General features: G+C 40.3%; 1 protein-coding gene across 6 annotated transcripts in view; it reads right to left on the bottom strand.

Moving 5' to 3' along the window:
• The window catches only part of kcnc3b (potassium voltage-gated channel, Shaw-related subfamily, member 3b), a 94,605-nt gene that overhangs the window by 59,450 nt on the left and 15,159 nt on the right, over nt 1–19,996 (bottom strand). For 5 of the 6 annotated variants that reach the window (XR_013815674.1, XM_079806282.1, XM_079806281.1 and 2 more), the window contains exon 2: nt 14,107–14,775. Coding sequence is in view for 5 of the 6 variants with exons in the window: in XM_079806282.1 (XP_079662408.1) it covers nt 14,107–14,724 (618 nt within the window). In the remaining variant the exon portion in view is untranslated. Of the gene's footprint in view, nt 1–14,106; nt 14,776–19,996 lie in introns of those variants that run through there. The other variant, XM_079806283.1, reaches the window with a different exon arrangement.

The following is a 19,996-nucleotide window of genomic DNA, read 5'->3' as shown; positions in this document are numbered from 1 at the left end:
GGGCTGGAGCTTCATATGTTTATTTGTCTGCATGTGTACTGCATGTACAAAAGCTTAATTACAGTGTTTTCAAAAGAAGTCTCTCACCAAAGCTGCATTTATTTGATCAAAAATACAGTAAAAAAGTAAGATATTATTACAATTTAAAATAACAGTTTTCTATTTGAATATATGTTAAAATGTAATTTATTCCTGTAATCAAAGCTGGATTTTCAGCATCATTACTCCAGTCTTCAGTGTCACATGATCCTTCAGAAATCATTCTAATAAGATGATTTGCCGCTGAAGAAACATTTCTTATTATTATCAGTGTTGAAATATTTTTTTCAGGATTCTTTGATTGGTAAATTTAATGCATCCTAACTGAATAAAAGTATTAATTAACAACAACAAAAAAGTCCCATTTGAATACTGCGGTGCGCTTACAGAAAAGTTCAGGATTGTGAGGATAAATTATTTACGGCTAACTAAGGCTGAGAATAAAGCTGCTCCTCAGAGATGGATGGAATTACGGCTGTCAATAATTAGAAAAGCGTTAGTGAACATTAAACCATGGCCATCATTTTACAGCTCCACTTCATTTATCTGTTTATTGGAAACAAAGATGCCAAGGACAAACCTCCAGCTTCCCAATCCACATGAGCCTCAACTGAACAACTGGACTTTCCCAATATTCCACATCGCATTAATGATGGAACGTCCTCACGTATGAAGATGAAGCACACACGTGTGTGTGTGTGTGTGTGTGTGTGTGTGTGTGTGTGTGTGTGTGTGTGTGTGTGTGTGTGTGTGTGTGTGTGTGTGTGTGTGTGTGTTGAGCCAGACACCAGGGTGTGATGCTATTGCTCTGATGTGGCTCAGCAGGATATGATCTCATCGCCACAGGAAGTTCCAATTATCACTGAGATGAAATTACCCAGCAGGTCTGATCTCGGGTTCCCTGTGGAACAGACATGAAACTAAAGAGATTGACTCATCGACACACACACACACACCTGTGTCAGGGAAAACTGAAACGCTTTCTGGCGAATCTTTCGAAGCTCTGGCGCCAATCACTCTCAAGAGTCACAGTCTAGAGCATGTGAGCGCTTCTCCAATACACGAGTCAAAGTTAAGTCAGGGCATTATCTGATCACTAATAAACTATATGTTTCTTGAGCAGTAAATCATCATATCAGAATGATTTCTGAAGGATCATGTGACGCTGAAGACTGGAGTCGTGATGCTTAAATTTTACTGTATTTTTGATCAAATAAATGCAGCCTTGGTGAGGCTTCTTTTTCGAAAACACTGTAATTAGTCCAAGCTTTTGTACATGCAGTACACATGCAGACAAATAAACATATGAAGCTCCAGCCCAGGACCCCAGAGCCTCCACCCGTCATGGAGGTGCCCTTCGAGAACATCAGGAGGGATGTGGAGGGACAGCTGTGTAAATCGGCTGAGGGACATGACAGTATACTTGTCTTTGTCAATTAAGCAACCAGGAGCCCGAATGCAAGGCCCCTGGGAGGCGCCAACTCCAAGGCCGTTACATAAGAGCTGTTCATCTGCTCATCCTTTCAAGACTGCGAATAAAATATTCATGGAGCAGGACGCCAGTGTCTCCGAGCTCATGATGCTGGAGTTGCTACAGGTGAAGCTCCTCTGGATCTTAATGGAGATTCATCATAACGTCATCTCACCACAGGATAAGAGGAGAGTACTAGATTGCAATTGAAAGGAAATTCAGAACAGGTTCTGGGAAATTAAGTGTGCTTCGACTGTGATGCACAAAAGTTTATTAAATATGATGAAATCTGCACTGCACTAGCTACGGATCAGTACGAAAAGAAAAAAAAACTTAAATGAATCAAATGTGACATTTATGTTACAAAAATGCTGTTCTTTTGAACTTTCTATTCATCAAAGAATCCTGAAAAAAAAGTATCACGGTTTCCACAAATATATAAATCAGTACAACTGTTTTCAACATTAATAATAATAAGAAATGTTTCTTGAGCAGCAAATCAGCATATTAGAATGATATTAAACATACCAACCCCGAACTGTACTGTAAATAGTCCCATTGAATTTACAGTGCAACCATTTATGCACAATTTACACGGATATTAGTTCTGCTCATGTTTCAAGAAGATTTACTGAATGTATTTTACTCAAAATTCATAAATTAAAAAAGTGCACGATGCATTGATAAAGCAATAAACGTAATTTTACACTTAAGGATAAAAAAATTCTGTTAATAAAATCATTAATCTGTACATCTTTCATAAATGTATTCACACATACACTGTTCCACTGAATTTGCATAATCGTTTTATGCACAATTTACTCAAAAATTAGTTCTGCTTGTGTTTTATTAACAAGGCCAGTTTATTTTTAATTAAGAGACTTTTTTTCAAAATCTTTCCAACCTCAAACTTTTGAATGATAGTCAGTCTGTTAATCTGCAGTATCTATCTTCAAACCTTCAAACTTTCAAACAATGCTTTGTCAAGACAACATTCAGTGTCATGAACAAAATTATACACATGAATTTCCTAAAATTCCTATTCATTTTAATTCTACTTTACATTCAAATTTACATTAAAGTTTGCTAGTTAAACTCAAATTCCTGCGATTCGACAAGGAAACGACTGAGGGTCCCTTGAGCAAGGCATCTTTCGCTCCCCTTGCGCCGCAGTAAATGTGTGTGTCCACAGCTTGTAGTGTGTGTGTACTACTCACTGCTCCTAATATGTGAGCACTAACTTGGATGGATTAAACGCAGAGGACAAATTCAGAGTATGGGTTGCCATACTTGGCCTTTACGTCACTTCACTTTAAAATTCACACTTAATTCTTTCTCTCCATTTCCACCAAGATTTCAGGAACTCGGTTGAGATAAAATCTTGTTAAAAGTACCATCCTCTGCATGTGTTCATTTGATACAGGGGTGTCCAATGTCGGTCCTGGAGGGCCACTGTCCTGCAGAGTTTAGCTCCAACACACCTGTCTGGAAGTTTCTAGGATGCCTAATAAGACCTTGATTAGCTGGTTCAGGTGTGTTTGATTAGGGTTGGAGCTAAACTCTGCAGGACAGTGGCCCTCCAGGAGCAGGATTGGACACTCCTGATTTAATACGTCAAACCTACACACACTGTGGTTGGCTCTAAAGCTCAACCCTGGTCCTCAAGGGCCAATGTCCTGCAGAGTTTAGCCCCAACCTCAACCTTAAACTCACCTGCTTGTAATCCTGAAGAGCTTAATTAGCTGGTTCAGGTGTGTTTGATTAGGGTTGGAGCTAAACTCTGCGGGACAGTAGCCTGGTGCTCTCTCTGCCACCTGTGCAATAAGTCCATTCGTGAAATTTCCTCACTACTAAATATTCAACTAAGTCAACTGTTAGTGGTATTATAACAAAGTCGAAGCAATTGGGAACAACAGCAACTCAGCCACGAAGTGGTAGGCCACGAAAAATCACAGAGCGGGGTGAGCGCATACCAACTTTCTGGAGAGTTAATAGCTACAGACCTCCAATCTTTGTGTGGCCTTCAGATGAGCTCAAGAACAGTGTGTAGAGCTTCATGGAATGGGTTTCCATGGCCGAGCAGCTCATCCAAGCCATACATCACCAAGTGCAATGCAAAGCGTATGTAGTGGTGTAAAGCAACTCTGCCACTGGACTCTAGAGCAGTGGAGACGTGTTCTCTGGAGTGACCAATCTGGCAATCCGATGGACGAGTCTGGGTTTGGCGGTTGCCAGGAGAACGGTACTTGCCTGACTGCATTGTGCCAAGTGTAAAGTTTGGTAGAGGGGTGATTATGGTGTGGGGTTGTTTCTCAGGGGTTGGGCTTGGCCCTAGCCTGGATGCCAGCTGAACTTAGCCCCGCCCACAACATTTTAACTCGGGCAGTTCGGTCTGGACTTGATCGGTAGAGAAGTAATTATGCCCGAACAGAAACTGTTCGGACCAATGAAATTGTTAGGGCGGGCTTTAGACGATGATGGACAGATGATCAACAGTAACGTAATCATCCACGTCACCAAAGGCGCTTGGGTTGAATTTGTTCTAATCCTAAACGGAGAACTTGTTAGTATAAGCATTCACCTTCACTATTTCGCTCAGAAATGATGATGGTGTTGGTAAGTACTCTGTGTATCCTTAAATTCTTTTTTTACAACACTGACAAAGATCGTTTACACTCATCTTTTTCTTCTAACTTACTCCAGCGTGCGTGCAGAGAGGGTTGCCAAGTTTTTACAACAAAACCCGCCCAATTGCTAACGTTCATCAAAACTAGCCAAAACCAAGCCCAATAGCTTTCCAGGGGGGTGCTCCGGGGGAAAAAGGGCATTTGGGGGGTAAAATATGTGTTATTTTGGCAGGGCTGCCAGCTAAAATTCGCATTCCTGGGTCTGTATATCACATAATTGGGGTCGCGGACATGGCAACACATTGCAGTTGAGTTCTGTTGACATTTGACAACTAACGTTATGCGTCGCTCCGTTGCTCTGATTGGTTGTAGGTCTATCCAATTGAGGTCTTTCCTGGTTCGGTTGAAACACGCCCCATAATCACAGCCCAACGAAGCAGTATTAGACTCATATTCTGACTAGAATTGTATGACAACGTCAAGCTAGCTTGGCCCCTTAGTTCCAGTGAAATGAACTCTTAATGCTTCAAGATACCAAGACATTTTGGACAATTTCATGCATTTTTTAACAGTTTAGGGACGGTCCCTTCCTGTTCCAACATGACTGCGCTCCAGTGCACAAAGCGTCAGTCCATAAAGACATGGATGAGTGAGTTTGGTGTGGAGGAACTTGACTGGCCTGCACAGAGTCCTGACCTCAACCCGATAGAACACCTTTGGGGTGAATTAGAGCGGAGACTGAGAGCCAGGCCTTCTCGTCCAACATCAGTGCCTGACCTCACAAACTCGCATCTAGAAGAATGGTCAAAAATTCCCATAAACACATTCCTAAACCTGTGGAAAGCCTTCCCAGAAGAGTTGAAGCTGTTAGAGCTGCAAAGGGTCTCCATATTAAACCCTACGGATTAAGAATGGGATGCCATTAAAGTTCATGTGCATGTAAAGGCAGGCGTCACAAAACTTTTGACAATATAGTGTATGTCTTTGTCTCTTAGAGATGCACTGCTCCGCAAAGGCAAAAGAGAGTAACTATGCAGTAGGTCCAAATCGAGTTATGACTGGAAATGGGTCTTTTAAACTATGATCTGTCCAGTGACAGTTGGGTTTGGCTCAACTATATGGAGATTCAGAGACAATGCAGTGTGAAAATTGACATCAAATCAATCAAAATCAACTTTGAAGCCACTTTTCTCCGTTATGGCATTTGGCTTCTGTAGGCCATGGCGTATTTAAAAAGGCAAAACTCTGTGGAGTGAAGCAGTAATGCATGTTTATGAGATTGCGCATGCATGTTTGATGAATGCTTGAGCGTTTTTACCGTCCAGGACTGAAAAACTGGTGCAAAAATCACAGCTGACTGACCAAAATAAGAGCAGGACTGGGATCAGGATTAGAAAGCAGGACTTCAGTCCTCTAGACATGGATATTTGTAAAGAGCCGGTAAAAATGCCTTCCTTTAGTAAATTATGGAATTATTTTTCCAATAAATCAAATCATGCATAATTTTAAACCGTTATCTCACATTCTAAAGTTTTCATAATCTTTATAGAAAATGATTATGACTGTAATTTAATTAACTCGGTTAATGCCAAAGAAGGTTTAAAAGCAAAAGTTCAAAGCATTTTAGACTTTATTTTCTGAATAAATGAGCAAAAACTGAAAGGTGTTACAATTATCCCTGTGCATAAGTATGTGTTGACAAGAATGCACAAGTGTGCAAGAATATCAAGAGACCCTGTTTGTGTGTGTTTGTGTTTAAAGGTGAGCAGTGTCAGCACAGCTCAGATGTCCATTCATTCTCTAGGCAAACACAGCATCCCTGGCTAAACTTGCCAATGTCACAAAAAGCTGATGCCCAAAGCAGTTTGTTTAATACGACTGCTATGCAAGGGACGTCGATGTGATTGGGCCCGACGGGAGGAGGTGTCCGGGACCGTGCGTCCCAGAGCTGGATGGGGGAACTGTTGATGGAAGCAGACTCCATGTCAACACTTGCAGTTATACATGTGAGACTGGATAATTACAGCAACACAAACTTTTAGACATGACCTTCGTGTCTGAGGTGATTACATTGTCAAACGCATGCGACTGCAGACATTATGCAGGTGTGCAACATGTTACCAGAGTAAAAAAAGTACTGGATTTACTCATTTTGCGAAAGAACATTGTTGTGGTTGTGCTTCGGCTCTGCGCGACTGCGCGACTGTGTGGATGAATAGGGTTTTCCTACTGCTCCAAAAACATTCACTATTAGGTTTCAGAGATATAACCAGTTTAGATGGAAAATGAGGTTCATTCTCGTGTTACGCAACACGTTTGAGCTTCAGCAAGAACCAATGAGGTTCATTCTCGTGTTACGCAACACGTTTCTTCAGAAAATTTGGACTAAGCCGCTCAATTCATATGAATTAGTTTTCTGAAATAATCTGAAATAAAACAAACTATAAATATTAGATGAAACAAAACTTAAAGGTCCCATGGCATGAAATTTTCATTTTATGAGGTTTTTCAACATTAATATGAGTTCCCCTAGCCTGAATATTGTCCCCAAGTGGATAGAAATGTTGATCGGTGTAAACCCGAGTTCTGGCTGTCTTTTTCTGCCTTTGAGAAAATGACAGGCCAGACGAGCCAATCCTGAAGTCTCCTGGTTTGATGTCCAAGCAGGAACGGTTCCCTCCCTTTCCTCCGCCCAGAGAATCTGGCACGCCCATGCAAACGCTCGAGAGATCATGGCCTGTGAACGAGTGAATGCTGGCAGTTTCTCAGTGTTTGGATGTACAAATGAAAACAGAAGTCTTTTTTCAGTTCCTTCTGATCTGTGATCAGTGATTTCTTATGTGTAGCTAATTATTTATTATTCATGCACACGCAGCGGCTTCTCTCTCTCCCGACAGAACGGTGTTTTCTATCTTGTGAGTCAGTGTTTTGTACGTCCTCGCGTCTATCGGTTCTAAAATGTGGATACAGTCTTGAGTTTGTGCTGAACATCGGCAGACTCACATCTCTTTAGAGATAAACCTCACACACGCCGAGGCTCGGGCTGCACTGACCGGTCGGCCTTCAACATCCCCGACCCCCAGTACTGCATCTGGCCCACAGCGGAGGCACCAAACGCGGCGTGAGATTAAGCAGAAGGGGGTAAGCGTGAGCGTATCCGGCTAGGCTAGCCAACTATTCCCACAATAAACTGGATTACATTCGATTAATGCTGTTGCTGTTGTGTCTGTGTTTGCGCTGTGTACTCAATGCGCGTCACTGACGCTTTCCATATGATAGGAAAATATCTAAAAATAATGGTAGACCTCGTTAAACCACGCCCCCTCCGCTCATATCAAATGCAAAGATGTCAGCCAATCACAACAGTGGGCGTTTTTACTGAAGTCTCACAGCAGACACGCCTCTTGAAGCAGGGCATTCAGCCACAGGGCAAACAGCAGTATAGACAAAATGCCTTTTATTTCTAAATTATGACATTTTATGATGTAAAAATCATACTAACAATATAAGTACACCTCAGGAAACATTATAAAATAATAGAAAAATGCCATGCCATGGGACCTTTAAGACTTACAAAATTAGAAATGTATCTATCTATCTATCTATCTATCTATCTATCTATCTATCTATCTATCTATCTATCTATCTATCTATCTATCTATCTATCTATCTATCTATCTATCTATCTATCTATCTATCTATCTATCTATCTATCTATCTATCTATCTATCTATCTATCTATCTATCTATCTATCGTGCATTTGTAAGTGTGCCAACAATGTCCTCCTATATATGGAAGACAGATTGCAAACAGGTGCCCAGTAAGACTTTTTAAATCTCTGTTCCTTCTCAAGCAATATGTCACTTGAAATCAAGCCACAACTATCACGTGATTTGCTTGTGCCTTTAATCACACGCACCGCCTGAGATCTGTATTTATGTTGCTGTAGTAAAAACTCCATGACACTCATTACATTACTGTAGAAATAACAGTTTCTCCCTCCGCACATTACAGCTGAAACTAAAAAGTATTTGGACATTTAAGCCACACTTAAAAACATCTGAATGTCAGTGCATTAGATAATAAAATCACAGCGCAAATGGCATGTGCTGCACTAACTTCAATTTCCTTTATCCTCTGGTGTTTATCTAATGCAATGGCATTCACACATGCAATCGTGTCTTAAAGGAACAGTTCACCCAAAAAAGTTTTTTTCTTTAAAGACATTGCACTGACATTTTTCTAAATATCTTCTTTTGTGTTTCACATGCACTGAAAATAATTTGGTCTACAAACAATTTTCACTCAGAAATCAATTGCAAAGAAACATGAATTAAATGTTAAAGTTTTTGAAGTGGAAAAAGTCGTTATGTATAATGCATTATAAAGGTATTTCTAATGCATTAATTATGCCTTGTAATGCACCTTATAATGCATTTTATGGTCTCATAAATAACTGTAACCACATTATATTACTTGTCTATTCATTGAACAAACATTTCGAAAGTATAATGCATTAAAACACACGACCAATAACCAACTTCAGATATAACAATGAATCTCCAAACATTATAATGCATTATAAAGTGCATTATAAATAATGCATTAAACAAAGTCCTTAAGTAAAGTGTTCCTGTATTTTCTTGTAAATTGTACTCCAATAATGTAATTTATTTCATTTGGGAAAATTGTTTTTACAGTGCAAGTCATACAGGTTTGGAATAAGTAAATGAACTATCACTTTTTAAGTAATTTTGGAGTCACTGTATGTAACCAATCCACTGTGCTTTCAATAAAACAAAGCCATCACAAAATGAATAAAAAATCATGTCAAAAGAATTTAGTCTTAATCATCAATGTAAATGTTTATCGATTTCTGCATGACCGTTTAGCATGCGTGCATTAGAAGATTCGTTCTCAATAACCTTCAGAAGTGTCACGTGCAACTGAACAGTATTACTTGCAGTGCAGTCGGAGCAGTGTGTGTGTGTGTGTTGATCGGATGCCTTCAGAGAGACAAAGACACGAGTGATCGATAAACGATCAGTCAATAGTCCACAGAAAGTGAGGGAGAAAGGCGTCCGGTGCCTTTAGTCATAATTGAAGATGTTAAAATGACTCCATAATGCATTCCTCTACCCCCATCCTCTCGTTTCCAGACACTCCTCCTCTCAAATATCCATCTCTCATGGCTCAGCTTCCTCCATCTCTGTTTCCCCCCTATATTCCTCACATCTGACCCTCTCTCGCTCATGTTTTGCTCTAGTGCACAGCTCGGGCTGCGTGGAGAGCAGGATTGCGGCAGTGTTGCACGCGAGCGTGTGTGTGTGTGTGTTCAAACCTCACGTGTGTTGGGCTCTCAGAGAGGACTGCTGTTGGTATGAAAAACATGCAGATTATCGCTCGGCTCATAAATGTTTCACACTTCACCCGCATCGTGAATCTACAGCGAGAGGCTTTAAATCACGCCTGCAATATCCTTCCATTCACCTCTCTCATTCACCTTCCACTGCCCGTCCTTTTTGTCTCGTCTAGTCCTGGTAGATTCGAGACCACTGGAGTGTTACTGTAGGGTTATGGATCGCTGTCGTCTACTAATGCAAGACCGGAGAGAAACGGAGCACAGTGACTTCACTGAAATGCTTTCTGAGAAACCATGTTCTCACGTGGCAGAACACTATCTTTTTTTAAGTGTTTGCATAAATGTGTTCAAGCGTTATTCGTGAAACACAAACGGAATCAATTTATGTGTAAATCATAGGCAAAATTGTTATGTAAATGGCTTCATTGGTAGGTAACAATGGATTTTAGGGATGCGGCGTTATGAAAATTTTGACCGATAGCCGATAATTCTTTATATTTGTAATCCGATAACCGATATATTGGCTGATAAATCTAAATCCAAATTTGTATATACTTATTGAGTTACAAAAACTAAAGTCTCACCATTAAAAGCCATGTCCCAAGCACACAATTATGTTCTCATTATAAATGTATGTAGTCTATATGACAGACTTGCGCTGCACATGTTGCACTTAACTGTATTTTCCATTTTTGAAGTGATTTCAAATCATATTTCAAGCAATTCAAAACCTCATGGCGAACAGTGCGCATCTAAAGTGTCTCAGCTGAAGGAAATAATCCATTATTTATCGGCTTTAAGATATCGGCCAAATCTTCTTATACGTTAATGATTAACATTAAAAATGAACATATGGTGCCCGATATAGTGTGCATCCCTAATGAATTTATCAATGATTTACCTAGAACTTCATTCTTCTTTTTTTATGAACAATGTCCAAAAAGTGTAAAATAGTGTTCGTTTAAATTCAGCATCTTACTTGCTGTCACTAAATTATAGGGGTGTTACGATACCCTCATGTCACGATTCGATACATATCACGATGCGATATTTTTGCGATATTCCAAGAAATATGGTCAAAGGTTAACAAAAAATGTACAGTTGATTAAAATGCTAAATTTGGTATTACATTGGGGGTGGAAATGAATAGTCTTGGATCTGGTGTTGTTAACCTAAAGCACAGGACAATGGTGACACCAGAATAAAAATTACTTTTAGACGAATATTAGGGCTGCGCAATATATCGAAATTATCGAAATATTGCAAATGTACATATCGCAATATGCATATCGCAAGGGCACGCAATATCTGAATGATTTTAATAGGCTACTTCAACATTGTGAAAAGTGTACGTTTTAGGTCAACACATATAGCAGAGAATAGACTGGGCACACGACTGTTACTTATGGGACTTGCTTGAGGTTAAAAAGAGTTATTAAACACAATAACTTGCGGAAAACAACTCCTTGCAGTCTTGCAGTTATTGGGTAATAAGTGAATAGTGAATAAATAATCATACATTTCTCACTGTACACTGCTGTGGTGGAGCACATTTACTATAGAGCACCCTCAGTAATTTCAGAAGCACCCTCAGTGATTTGATTCTGGAACCGGGCCTGTGTGACACGATATATTGTTACACCCCTCCTAAATTGTATTAATTTAGCTGATATTTAGTTAAAATTTTAGACAAAATAGTGAGTAAAATGTTGCATTCAATGGAGCAATTTATGTATGAATGAATTTATGAATGATTTACTCAAAAATGTGTTATTATTGTTTTTATGAACAACTTTTTGGTGCACATTTTCTTTTTCTAAATATCTTCGAAAGGCTGCATTTGATCAGAAATACAGTCAAATTTGAAATAGTGTGGAATATTATTTCAATTTAAAAGAACTGTTTGCTATGTGAATATATTGTAAAATGTAATTTATTCCTGTGATCAAAGCTGAATTTTCAGCATCATTACTCCAGTCTTCAGTGTCACATGATCCACATGATTATTATCATCAATGTCGAAAACAAATATGCTTCATATTTTTGTGGAACTGAGAATTTTTTTGGTATTTTGTACAGCATTTACTGTATTTGAAATAGAAAACTTTTGTCACATACATGTATTTACAGGTCAATTTAATGCATAAATAATTTTTTTTAAAAAGCTTGCTAAATAAAAGTATTACTTTAAGGGGGGAAAAGACCCCAATGTTTTGAATGGTAGCAAATATTTTAAATATGAGGAAAATTCAGTTGCATTTCATATACGTCTCCACTATATCTGGCATCAGTCAAGCTCTCTAGACATGCAAGTCAGCACCGGACATTAAAAACTTTTACCATTCGACCACTAATTGATTGTGTGTACCATATGCAAACACGCCTGTTAATGCTTGCATGCACACAGCAACTACTATACAGTAAACCCCCGACTGACAACAAGGTGAATGAACTGTGGCAAATATTGACCAGCGAGTGACATTTGGACAATGAAGATGCATTCCCCAGGTATCAGTCTAAATCCATCTGTAAGTGCACAAACACACAGCAGACGGCCTTTGTGCATACGTCTCGTCTATGCATATGAGGACAATACTATAAAGCTCCTCCCTGAAAATTCCCACAGAAAGGTATGACATAATGTGCAGAAAAGCTTTTGAATTGGACGGCGTGCAAGACGTGATAATCACCAAACATGCTGATAAAACAACTTGCATGGCCTATAAGTGAGTCAACATGGACAAATGCACATAGATTTTCTGTATACACACACACACACACACACACACAGAGAAAATTCCTGTAACAACCACAAGTCACTTCCTCGGCTGAACCTGATACATCCACACACACCAACAGTGTATGCACACACTGGGGCATTTGTTTTCAAATATTTGACCAAGCCTCGGAGCAAAAATATGAGTGATAGTCTATCATATTTGTGCAATATCAATCAAACGCACCCTGTCTCTGAAGCAGCTGCCGTTTCAGCAGTATCAGCAGTTATAATCGCATCAGATTGAACGTTATTAGCTCTGAAAACACAAGCCCGCATTTAAATGAAAATGACCAAGGATGCGATTAAGAAACAAGCGTCTGTGTTTCCTGCGTCGGGCATCCGAAGCATAAAAGATTTAGAAGAGCAGCGGGTTTATAGGCTGTAAATGCAGTAATGGTGGCTGCTACTGTAAGGTGCAACACTTTAAAACAGCTGAAACAAAGACTGCAGATGGATGCTCGTGCAGAACGGAGCACGCATAAATATGAGGCCGATATGCGTTTGATGGTGATGCAATGTGTGATTCTGGGGGAATATCCACTGGCTGTGCTGATTTCATTTTTACAGGCACCCTTCAAAGCTCATTTAACCAGCTTGAACTGGGTCGACTACTGCAATCATGCAACTTTATCCACTCACTGCAACAGTCTGATGATGAAGGAGCTGCGAACACACACGCGCTAATTCTACTGTTGTTTTAGCCGCTGCTTTTCTGAGCGAAAATCGTTTCAAAGTTCAGTGAAGGACAGTACGTGATCCCACAACTTTTCAATTATTCGTTCAGATCTTTACTCCAGAATGAACAATTACTTCCTAATAAGTCATTCATCTGACGCTTTTATCCCAAGCCACTTATTAAGTGACGTATCTTTGCTCAAGGGCACAATGATAGCTCAACTCTCGTGGGGTTTGAACCTATGAACTTTCTGTTACTGTCACCTTACAGTAGGTTAATAAACTACAGAACGTTACCTAAATATTCACACTCACCAATGTAAATTTGAACGACGAGAGCATCTAGATTTACCAGTAAAAACAAGCATAAAGGCACGACATCTCACCAGTTGAGTAAAATGCTATTAAGTATTCAGCGTCCCTTGTGATGGAATAAGAGTGCACAGATTTCTTAATTACTCATTTCATCCAAAGCGACTAATTACTGGTTGAATCCCCCTGGAGTAACCTGAGGAGTCTTATTCAAGGGCACAATGATATCCGATCAATTCGTTCAGTTTCAACTTGTCCGACCTTTGTTAAACTATGCAAGTTAGTTCGGCGAGTTAACAGACGTCTACGGATTTGTGTGTTTATAAAGGGGGACATACACTTTTCACAGACATGCAACTGAAGAACCATTCTGCTTCCTCGAAGAACCCTTCAGAAAAAAAAGCTCCTAAAAGAACCGTTTTTTTCTTAGTGCGAAGAACCGTTCATACAATGCAAATGTTCCTCGGATGGTAAAGGTTCTTCATGGAGCCGTCGATGCAAATAAAGAACTTTACAAGGTTGCAAAAGAGCAATGCAATAGAGCCATTTCAATCAAACATTCTAAAAAGAACAATTTTTTTCCCCTTCCATATAGTGTAAAGAACATTTGAATCATCTAAATAACATCTGTCCATTATAAAGAAGCTCAAACTCAAGGGCACAATGCACAAACCCTCGGAACTTTAAACCTTTCCAGTCAAACTAAGCCACGAGTACAATATGTTGGGTCTTCAAATCAGGTTCTAAGTTCGTGGATTCGACAACACCACGAGTTAACCAAGTTAACGAGCGCGCTAGACTGAGGAGCTGTCCGTGCGTAAAGAGGTGCTGAACACTCACCCGTGCGTATTTGGAGGAGTAGGGGTCCTCGAAGAGCGCCCAGATCCGGGGTCGCCACACGCGCCACCAGCCCGCTTTCCTGCCGTCCGCCTGCAGGCAGAGCCGCTTCAGGTCGCCGTCCCCCGCGAGCGCCGGGTCGTCGTCCGGCACCTCCGGCTCAGGCGTCTCGAAGCTGTCCAGCGCCTCCTCCGCGTCCCGGTGCTGCCTGTAGTTCATCCAGCAGCACGCCTCCACGTCGGTCTCGTCGATGCCCCAGAAGGCGAGCTCCTCCTCGAACAGCGGGCCGCACACGTCGTTGGGGCAGTGCAACTTGCCCGTCCGGTAGTAGTTGAGGACGAACGAGAAGACGGACGGGTGCCGGTCGAAGAAGAACTCGTCTGACTTCGGGTCGTAGTCGAAGTTGCTGAAGGCGTCCGGCTCAGTGAGCCACGACAGACGCGTCCCGGGCAGCGTCTTCAGCGTGCTCCGGTACGTCTCGTGCCTCACGCCGCCGCAGTTGATGACGATTTTCTCGCTTTCCGACGGGCAAGTCATGTCGGCGCTGTAACATGCTTTGTTGGACGACTTGTTCCCACCCTTGCGCCCTTTGAATGAGGAGACACACACCGAACTGAGCATAGGGGAGGGAGGGGAGGAGAAAAAACGGAGAGGGGAGGAGAGAAGAGCGGTCTGCGGGGGGACAGGAGGGAGGGAGGGAGAGAAAAAAAGAGGGAAGATGTTTAGTGAAGGTACATGGAGGGGATCTTGCACATCACACGGGGGTCCCGCTATTGATATGCCAAAAATACTGCAGTGACATGAAGGTTGCCATGTGACCTTGTGTGTGTGTTTTTGGCCAAAGTTAATTAATGTGTTGACGCATGACTTTATGACTTCAAGATGGCATACACTTAAAAATAATGATTCCAGGAAGGGGTTTCCCCCCTCATATTTTTAGTGTAACATTTCTTTCTAAGTGTGAAGAACATTTTAATAATCTAAAGACATTATTAGGATATTCAAATTATCACCACTATTTAGAACTATTTATGCAATGGAAAGGTTCCATGGATGTTAAAGATTCCCAGTGGAACCGTGGATGTCAATAAACACCTTTATTTTCATGCACAGTAACTGCCCTCCATTCGAAATCACCATTTTCCTTCAAATATTACAATTGCATGCAGTCTCGGAATTAATAAGAGGTTATAAAAGCATAATACTGTATAAAAGAGTTTAGCATCTCACGCTTCAGGACTTCCCAAGAGCATGTCAACTCATCTGTGAGACACTAAAAAGGGGTTTTGAACACATTAGGGATCATAAAAACAACTGTCCCTTTGCACAAGTTATCCACGATGAGGTTTATGCATCTAAGCAACTCGCAAATGACCAAAAAAAGCAAGCAGAAACGATTCATATAAGAGAGAAAACAATACGTAGAGCGACTAGAATAAAATAGTTGAGCATTATATAACTGGCAATCAAACAGTACATTATCATTGTGTCTCTCAATACTTCAGTGATCGAATAAAGCATACTGAAAGAGGTCATTTTAATATACTAAAAGTCATTAATGCATGAACCTAAAGGAATATTATAATTGGATGTAATTGCGTGCGTGTCGACGACAGATGCTGTCCGTCAATCCATCATTCAGGCGTATTGCTTTCAAACATCCTCCCAATGCAACGCCACTGCAAGACACAACTGAGGGCGAGAGACTATTGCGACTGATTAGAATTCTGTCTGTCTCTCTTTCCCTCTCTTTAAATGAAGCAGCTAATAAGTCAAGAGCTTCACTGCAGCTTCATTGCATGGAGGGGATGAGAGAGAAAGAGAGACAGAGAGATAGAAAGGTGCTCATTATGCACACACAGCAGTACAGCACTGTAGCCGAGCGTCACCGAGCGGGAGGGAGGGGAGAGAGAGAGAGAGAGAGAGAGAGAGAGAGAGAGAGAGAGAGAGAGAGAGAGAGAGCGAGAGAGGTTCGGAGAGAACAGTGCCGTTTTGCTGCAGTAAAAACCTGACTTTATGCCTCTCGCTCTTCTTTCCCTCTCTGTTATTGGAGTAAAGAGCCCCGTTTGAAATGCTTCTGGTTTACTTGCTTCATTCTTTCTGTTCCTATCCCGTCACTGTTTGCCCCCCTCCTTATCTTTTCTCCTCCCCCCCATCCCTCGCTCTCCAATTCCGCATTAAGGAATCACAATTCACTGAGAACGACTCTGGAGTCCAGCCTCACTTACTTTTCTCTTTTCTACTACACCACCACATTTCAGCTGATTCCTTCTTCATTTCACAAGCACTTTCTCCTTCTTCCATCACTCTTTCTGCCTCTTTTTATATGGTTTTCTTCCATTCTGACTATTTAACATCACACTTTTCGGCAGCTTGAAACTCAACTCCTCAGTCACTTTTCCTTTCTGTCTATTTGAATTATTTTCTAGGCATTCTGGTGAAAGTTAGTCAACTCTCGCAGAACTGCATGAGCTTGAGCAGGAGGGAGCTGGAAAAGAAAGTCAAGAAAGAGAATGGAAATATGAAAAGGTAAGACTCTTTACTTATGATAGCGGATGTGTGCAAAGTCTGCAATGGAAAAGTCTAGTCATGCTGTTTTATTAGTTTAGAGTATATAGAAGGTTGTGGTAAGTTTATCAAGCTTAATACAGTCATAGAAGTAAGTTGTTTTTAAACTTAAAATACACTGCAAGTAAAACAAAGATGATACTATTCCAGTTTTTATACTTCAAAATGTCACATTTAATTCAATGCGTTACTTGCTAATTATTTGTAAAATGTTTCAAAAGCATCTGTGTTTTATTGTAACTGACTAGTTTCCACAGGGATTGACTTGAAACTACATGGGCACCTAAAAGTGTCAGAAGTTAAAATACTGTACTTGTGCTTATGTAAAATCCGTGGCATTTTGTGCATCATATTGATTTTGTTGCATAGCCACAGAGCTTTCAGATGAACGCATGTAAAGCACTGTAGAAATAGCGAGTTTAAAGCCGTTCAGGTGCATGAATGTGACTCAGAGAGCGTGTTAATGGAATAATGTGATACTTAAATGAGCCCAGAGGAGGGATTATGAAAGAAAACAATTAAAAAAAGTGAGATGGCAAAGCACAGATGGAGGGAAAAGTGAGAAAAGCTGTCATGGAGGTTGAGGGGAAAGATGTTAGAGGAAAAAAGTAAGAAAAACGGAAGCTTTTGTTGAAGGAAAAAATAAATGCAGAGTCAGAAGTTTGAACAGGGCTGATATCAGCACCTCGGACAGCAGCACTGCGGCGCTCACTTGGCAAACAAAAAGAAAGGAGGAAACGTGTTAAAGGTAGAGAAAATATAAGGATTGGACACATTGAGGTACTTTTTAAACCATGCACTCAAAATATGCATTAAAAAATGTTTATATTAGAAAAAAATATGAATTACATGATGAGGAATATACAATTACTCTACACAATTATGTGCATGACTAAAATATAAAAAAAAAAGTTTAAAATAACTAAAAACATAATCCCTGCAGAAGTGCTGAAGAACTGAGAGGGTTAATGTTTTACTGTGCCGTGTGTGTGTGTGTGTGTTTGCAAAGCAGGCACCAGAACTGAGCTCAGCAGCAATGGTGACGTTTTATTTCATTTATTTATTTATTTTGTTGGAAGGAGGAGGGAGAGAAGGTGAGAAAAACGAGTAGATAAAAGAGAAGTAGGCAAGAAAAAAAAGAGGGTTTCGAGATCATGCGAGCGGCGTGAGAGATCCTGAAACACAGGGTGAGGGAGACGAGGTATAATTACCCAGCGCATTCACCCTCTCCTGCGTGTGTGTGTGTGTGTGTGTGACGCATAGAACCTGCGCAAAATAAGACAACACGGGGAGAAGTAAAAATGCTGTTAGCACTGAGCAGGAAATGGAAGCTGAAGGAGAGACGGAGAGAGGGGTGAGCAGTGGAGGACTGCAGTGACGCTAATATACATTAGCAGTAACACTGCAGCAAGAGGGGGAGGGAGAGAAGATCAGGAGAGAGAGGGGGGAGGGGACGAGAGACAGGGAATTTAAAAGACTGGAGAGAGTTAGTGACTTGCGTTCCTGTACTTGGCAACAAAAAAAAAAGGAAAGGAAAGCCTGCTCGTGAAAGAGAGCGAGAGATGGCAAGGGGGGCTGGAAACGAAGCAACGCAAGCAAATGAAAAGGACAACGCAGGAGATGGGAAGATGAAATAAAGAAAACATGCAATCAATGTCATGCATTCCATGAGTAAGAGTAGCCATAAAACATGTAAACTTAAAGGTGATGTTCAAATGCCCGGCCTAATAGTAATTCATTTGTGGGTTGATTTCCTAAGACTGTGAAACATTGCTCTGTCTTTGATCATCACAACCAGCCCTACACAGCAACACTGACTCAACCAATGGAGTGAGTGTGGGGCGGAGTTATCCGTTTCTGACCAATGGCAGACGGGGGGAATGGAGCACTGTGCAGTGTATTGCATACTATGACTGAAACTGTCTATATTAATCAGAATAAACAATTACTTAATAGGCACATCTGAGAACTTAAAGGAACACTCCACTTTTTTTGAAAATAGGCTCATTTTTAAGTCCCCTAGAATTAGTTGAGTTTTACCGTTTTTGACTCCATTCAGCCGATCTTTGTATCTGGCGGTAGCACTTTTAGCATAGCTTAGCATACATCATTGATTCTGATCAGTCCATTAGCATCTCATTCAAAAAATGACCAAAGACACTTTCAATATTTTTCCTATTTAAAATTTGACTCTTCTACAGTTACATCGTGTGCTAAGACCAACTGAAAATGAAAAGTTGCGATTTTCTACACCTATATGGCTAGGAACTACTTTCTCATTCCTGCGTAATAGTCGCGGATCTTCGCGGCCGTACCATGGCTGCAGTCGGAACTATCTATCTAATAAGAACAGAAATGAAAATAGCCATTAAAAATAACACACAAAAAAAACTCTGCTGTCATCATTTACTTTACCTCATGTTGTTCCTTCCTTTCTTTTGTGGAACATATAGAAGATATTTTGAAGAATTGTTCCCAAACTTCCCATCGACTTCCATTGTATTTTTGTCCATGCAATGGAAGTCAATGAGCCAAAACGGTTTGGTTACCAGCATACGTTCACAGATGTTAAAGTCATACTGGTTTGAACAACATGAGAGTAAGTAAATGATGACAATTTTCATTTTTGGATGGACTATCCCTTTAAAGCAGCTGGTTTGAGTTGGTCTCCCTAGCCTGACCAGTTGAAAAGTGGACAAAACCTCTCCAAAACCACCCAACAGATGAGCCTGACCAGACTGGGACACCAGCAAAACAATTTAGGCCAGTTTAAGATGTTTTAAGATGACAAAATTAAAGACAATAAAATAATTTTATGACGCACTATACACTATGCACGTACACTACCAGTCAGAAGTCTCTTCTGCTCACTGAGGCTGCATTTATTTAATCCAAAATACTGCAAAAATAGAATTATTGTGAAATATTTTTACAATTTAAAATAACACTTTTCTATTTGAATATATTTTAAAATGTAATTTATTTCTATGATCAAAGCTGAATTTTCAGCATCATTACTCCAGTCTTCAGTGTCACATGATCCTTCAGAAATCTTTCTGATATGATGATTTGCTGCTCAAGAAACATTTATGATTATTATCAGTGTTGAAAACAGTTGTGTACAATTTTTTTTCAGGATTATTTAATGATTAGAAAGTTCAAAAGAAGAGCATTTATCTGCATGATAAAGCTTTTGCAACATTATTAATGTCTATACTTGATCAATTTAATGCATCCTTGCTGAATAAATGTATTAATTTCTTTAAGTTCTTTCCCCCCCCAAAAAAAGAATTCTTACCGACCCAAAAGTTTTGAATAGTAGTAC

This window comes from Gobio gobio (genome assembly GCF_949357685.1).
Source record: "Gobio gobio genome assembly, chromosome: 23".
Classification (NCBI taxonomy): Eukaryota; Metazoa; Chordata; class Actinopteri; order Cypriniformes; family Gobionidae; genus Gobio; species Gobio gobio.
Note: the sequence above shows the minus strand (reverse complement) of the source record. Positions and strands in the feature narration are given on the sequence as shown.